The sequence below is a fragment of the Cervus canadensis genome, chromosome 6 (assembly GCF_019320065.1).
Source record: "Cervus canadensis isolate Bull #8, Minnesota chromosome 6, ASM1932006v1, whole genome shotgun sequence".
NCBI classification, from domain to species: domain Eukaryota; kingdom Metazoa; phylum Chordata; class Mammalia; order Artiodactyla; family Cervidae; genus Cervus; species Cervus canadensis.
The window spans coordinates 51469250-51474689 of NC_057391.1; the positions used below are offsets into that span (position 1 = coordinate 51469250).

Genomic DNA, 5440 nt, shown 5'->3' on the forward strand with positions numbered 1-5440 from the left:
TGGAAAGCTTGTATATCACCACTGAAGTCTGTTTCTATGTAGGAAAATCTGGATTTTCCTACAAAAGACAATTGCATAGCAACAATTAATGCTGTAATCTTAGCAGAAGTCTCCAGAAGAATTCTTGAATTCTGTTAAACTCTGGATGCATAGGCACTGGACCTGAGGCACTGGTGATGGAAGCAGGGCAGCATCTGCAGAGAGCAGGTGAAGGCTTGCCTGGGTAGTACTTGAAGAACCCACCCTTCCTTTGCCCTGGCTTCTAGGTTTCCCCTTTGAATTTGGGAGGGTACTGCATCCAGCTTCTAATATACAAATCTTGTGGAGAAAGCATGACATTTTGGTCTCTGAATCTTTTCTGTTTTGAGAGTCATTTCTTATCCCTATTTAAAAACTATTTTCATTAAACAAATAATGAAAAAAATAACCTGTGCCAATCATTAGTCATGTTCATTTAAAAAGATTGGAAAATTCTGAAAAAAATATTAATAGACACAAATTGAATCAATGATTAATTCTGTTATACAGAAGGTCCCAATACTAAATATTTTGTATATGTGTTTATAGTCTTTTCCTTATGCACAAATGTGTTTGAAATATGTATTTCTGAAAGAATTAAACTGTATTGAATTTTTGCTTCTGAGTTTTTTCACTTGAATTATGAACATTTTCCTATGTGTTAACTATTGTTCAGAAGTATTTTAGTATTTTTTATGCTTAGTAATACTTAATTTTGTTGGTCTTGTACAATTTATTAAATCACTATTTTGGAGGTCACGGCTGGCCCGGCTGAGCGCGGCAGCGCAGAGCGGCTGCAGCTCCTTTCCACGATGGCCAGGCGCCCGCGGAGCAGCAGAGCGTGGCATTTTGTCTTGAGCGCAGCCCGCCGGGATGCGGATGCCCGGGCGGTCGCTCTGGCAGGGACTGCCAACTGGGGCTACGACTCTGATGGGCAGCACAGCGACTCAGACTCCGACCCCGAGTGCACGTCCCTGCCGTCATCAATCCCCAGCGCCGTGCCGGTGACTGGAGAGGCCTTCTGCGACTGTGACAGCCAGAGCGAGGCCTTCTGCGGCAGCCTGCACACTGCCCACTGGGGCCGGGACTGCCGCTGCGGCGAGGAGGACGAGTATTTCGACTGGGTCTGGGATGACCTGAACAAGTCCTCGGCCACCCTGCTGAGCTGTGACAACCGGAAGGTCAGCTTCCACATGGAGTACAGCTGTGGCACGGCAGCCATCCGGGGCACCAAGGAGCTGGGGGAGGGCCAGCACTTCTGGGAGATCAAGATGACGTCTCCCGTCTACGGCACCGACATGATGGTGGGCATCGGGACGTCGGATGTGGACCTGGACAAGTACCACCACACGTTCTGCAGCCTGCTTGGCCGGGAAGAGGACAGCTGGGGCCTCTCCTACACAGGCCTCCTCCACCACAAGGGCGACAAGACGAGCTTCTCCTCGAGGTTCGGCCAGGGCTCCATCATCGGCGTGCACCTGGACACCTGGCACGGGACGCTGACCTTTTTCAAGAACAGTAAGTGCATAGGCGTGGCGGCCACGCAGCTGCAGAACAAGAGGTTCTACCCGATGGTGTGCTCCACGGCGGCCAAGAGCAGCATGAAGGTGATCCGCTTGTGCACCAGCGTCACATCCCTGCAGTACCTGTGCTGCTACCGCCTGCGCCAGCTGCGGCCTGGCTCCGGGGACACGCTCGAGGGCCTGCCCCTGCCGCCCGGCCTCAAGCAGGTGCTGCACCACAAGCTGGGCTGGGTCCTCAGCATGAGTCGCCAGCCTCCTGCGCCCTCGCCCGCGGCCAGCGGACCCGAGCCCCGGCACTGCCAGCGGAAGCGCTGCCGAAGGACCTAGCCTGCTCCCTGATCGAGACCCCCGGGGCTGGGACAGCGCGGTCCTCGCCCCGCCTGTGGACTGCCCCAGGGCCGCCGAGGGGAGGACCGAGCTGAGGTCTGTCCCGCTGCCCCTCTGCTGCCTGAGGATAGGACGGGCCTCACTGCAGGGGCTCGGGGCTATCAGCCCTATGACCCCGAGACCCAGCCTGTGTGCTCCGGTGCTGGGCGTGAGAGCAGCCACCGCCCCAGCGCATCTGGGCTCAGGCCTGGGGGGCTGGCAGGGGAGGGGCTGGGGGGCTGTGGTTCGCTGCCTGCGAGGAGGACGCTCCTTGAGGTCGGCTCTCCCTGTCACCACGGGCCTCAGGTTTTTCTTACCTTGCTTTGCATGTCGTCAGCTCTGTTCCTCCTGTCTGAGGCTGAAAGCGACCATAATAAACTAAGTCTGATGTCAAAAAAAAAAAAAAAAAATCACTATTTTGTTTTCAAGTCTTTGCTCTCATAAATAACAATTTAATTAGCACTCTTGACATAGAGCTCCCATCAAATCTCCAATAATTGTCTTAGGGTAAGTTTTCTAGGACTTCCCTGGTGGCTCAGATGGTAAAGCATCTGCCTACAATGTGGGAGACCCGGGTTCAATCCCTGAGTTGGGAAGATCTCCTGGAGAAGGAACTGGCAACCCACTCCGTATTCTTGCCTGGAAAATCCCATGGATGGAGGAGCCTGGTAGGCTACAGTCCATGGGGTCGTAAAGAGTCAGACCCGACTGAGCAACTTCACTTTCACTTGTTTTTTAACATAAAATTAATATGTCAGTGTGCATGCTTCTCTTTCATCCTGAAAGGTTGAGACAAATTAAAATCTTACCAGCACACTATGAAAAAACCTATTTCAAAGATAGTAGTAGTCAGACATGACTGAGCGACTAACACACAGTGTTTTTATGGTGTGGCTATAAGACATGAGATCACAGCTTTGGGAAACTTTGAGCGAGAAGGCAGAGAGGACTTGATGAGTTGATTACCCTTTTCCCCCCGGTTGAAGCTCCAGTCTCTGGGAGGGAAGAGGATTGAAAAACTCAACTGTGGACCACTGTTCTCGGTAGCTGGTCCCCTGGGTAACAGTCAACTGATTCTGGAGGATCTGGTGGGAGGCTGTGGGCTAAGAAACATCCTGCCTTTGGATGCCTGAAACGGCTCATTCTCTGGCCAAACTCCAGGGATTTAGATCAGTGCCAGTCTTTCCTTTGTTGTTGCTGTTCAGTTGCTAAGTTGTGTCTGACTGTTATGACCACATGGATTATAGCCTGCCAGGCTCCTTTGCCCATGGGATTGCCCAGGCACTCCTGCTAAGGTGTGACTGAGGCCAGATTCCCACTGGCAGCTGTTCTGGTATTCAGACTGGTTTCAGATCATCACTGTCACACATCTTGATTTGTGCTGAGCCTTGAGGAAGGTAGAAGAGGTGAAGAACCCATACTGGGAAACAGAGCAAAATTAGCTAGCCAGTGGTTATTGATTTTAGTTTTCACATGTGCAGCTTGGCCTATGCATTTGTCACCTCTGCTTTGATTCTGATGCTTTGGGGAGTGAAAATTCATGGCTTGTTCCTCTATGTATTCAAGTATTGGTAATTGGTGTCACTTCTGCTTTATATTTATTTGGACCAAATGCCTAAGTAAGCATAAAACCTGGTACAGTATTAAGCAGTCAGTCAGCAGAAACCCATGAAAATCCTGTTCGGCAGATTTGATATAATGTGTTTTTCTGCATTATTTTATTAGGAATTTTTTTCTTATAGGCCACTATTTTGACAAGCTACTGTGCAAACGTTATCTGCTAGCAAGGTTCACCTTAAAATTGAAATGTTCCACACAAAGGATTTTTTGTGTGTGTGCTTTTTTTAAATGTAAAATTTTAGGCTCAATTCCTTTAAAATACTTTCTGAATCCTGGGATTAATTTTATGTTAATTTAGGGAATTTGTCTCCAAATACAGGTATAGTTTAGTCAGTAATTTACTAAATGATTCACTGAGAAACTGCTGTGTGTTTTGTAAGTTTGTCAAAATCAAAATCATTTATTCCCAAATAAAGCAGGGACTTTTGTTTCTTCCTCTTTTTCTTCCCTTTCCCATCATTCTCAAACTCATCTCTCACTCCATAATCCCAACAGGATCATGATTCTAGGCCTACATGCGTTGTGCCTGACTCTTTGTGACCCCATGGACTGTAGCCCACCATGCTCCTCTGTCCATGGGATTCTCCAGGCAAAAATACTGCAGTGGGTTGCCGTGCCCTTCTCCAGGGGATCTTCCCAACCCAGGGATCAAACTCGCATCTCTTATGTCTCCTGCATTGGCATGCGGTTCTTTACCATTAGCGCCACCTGTAAATAAGTAAACCAAAGAGGACAAAACATGTATTGCTGTCATTTTTTTTTTTCTTAAATATACTTCAATGGCATTGTATAATGACGATATAAACAAAAACTAAAATTGATAAAGTTAGCTTTACGTTTTGTCTCTAAGAATAGTTGAATTTATTTCTAGTTCCTAAACAAGAAAATCAGAGATAAAGAATAGTGCATAAACAAATTATAGAACCAAAGAATATTTGGGGGGGCCTTAGGAACGGCCTAGTTTAAACATTCATTTTTTATAGCTATGTTTTTATTACATGTATGATCAAAGATTGTTTTCTAGAGCTCAGAACAAATATCACAGATTCATTTTCACTCTCAAATTCTCTATGAAGCACTTTCAGGGTTTGCATTCAAACATTTTTGTGTTTCATTAAGTTTTTTGGGGCTGTCATTAGGAAGCTCAGTTTTATGCATTTAAAACCAAGCATTTGTTTTGCAGTTGTTCTCGGGCTGGAATACAGTGATATTTATTTTAAAGAATCTATAATTTTAAATATATATATAGCCAGACTTTCCAGGTGGCCATTTACAGAATAAAGACTTATTCCTCACTTAACACACAAATCATACCAGTCCCTTAAATTCTTACACCAGATTTTAGAGTATGGGCAGTAATATACCAAAGTGGCTCTCTGAAATAGTGGGCTTGTAGGTGGATTTTCTGTGACAGATGCTAGAAATTGATTTTTCCTCCTTTATTCCAGGTCTAGCAGAGAAAATCATGGATCAGTTTTGGAGAAGCACATGAACAAAATAGTTGGAGCTTTTATTAACTAAGTACAGGTACATAAATCTACTTTATTGCACCTTTTGCAATATTGTAAAAATTGCGCTCGTACAAACCTGAGTTTTGTGTAGAAAGGAAGTTGAATTCTTAATAGACATATGTTTTATTTCCTATAATTGTGGTTTTAAAAAATAATTATCACAGTTAATTATGTAGCTATTTTTAAAAAGTAATATTTTGTGAAAAGGGATTCTATGACCTTGTAATACATTATATATAAAGTCACTGATGAGTTTATAAATTGTTAATGAGAGTCTGTTTTCAAAATAACTGATCATTAAGTAATTAACCACGGAGAAGCAGTCAGTTGAACTAAATATTAGAATTTGAGAGTAAGAAAGTTTTGGGAGCCATATTCCAGTACTAAGGAAAGTAGATGTTG

At 45.1% G+C, this 5440-nt stretch overlaps 1 protein-coding gene across 1 annotated transcript; it reads left to right on the forward strand.

Moving 5' to 3' along the window:
- Nucleotides 1-776: 776 nt before the first annotated feature.
- On the forward strand, nt 777-2317 carry LOC122443584 (SPRY domain-containing SOCS box protein 3-like). The gene has a single exon (XM_043471931.1). The coding sequence runs from the start codon at nt 831-833 to the stop codon at nt 1866-1868; it is 1038 nt and encodes a 345-aa protein (XP_043327866.1). The 5' UTR covers nt 777-830; the 3' UTR covers nt 1869-2317.
- The last annotated feature ends 3123 nt before the right edge of the window (nt 2318-5440 follow it).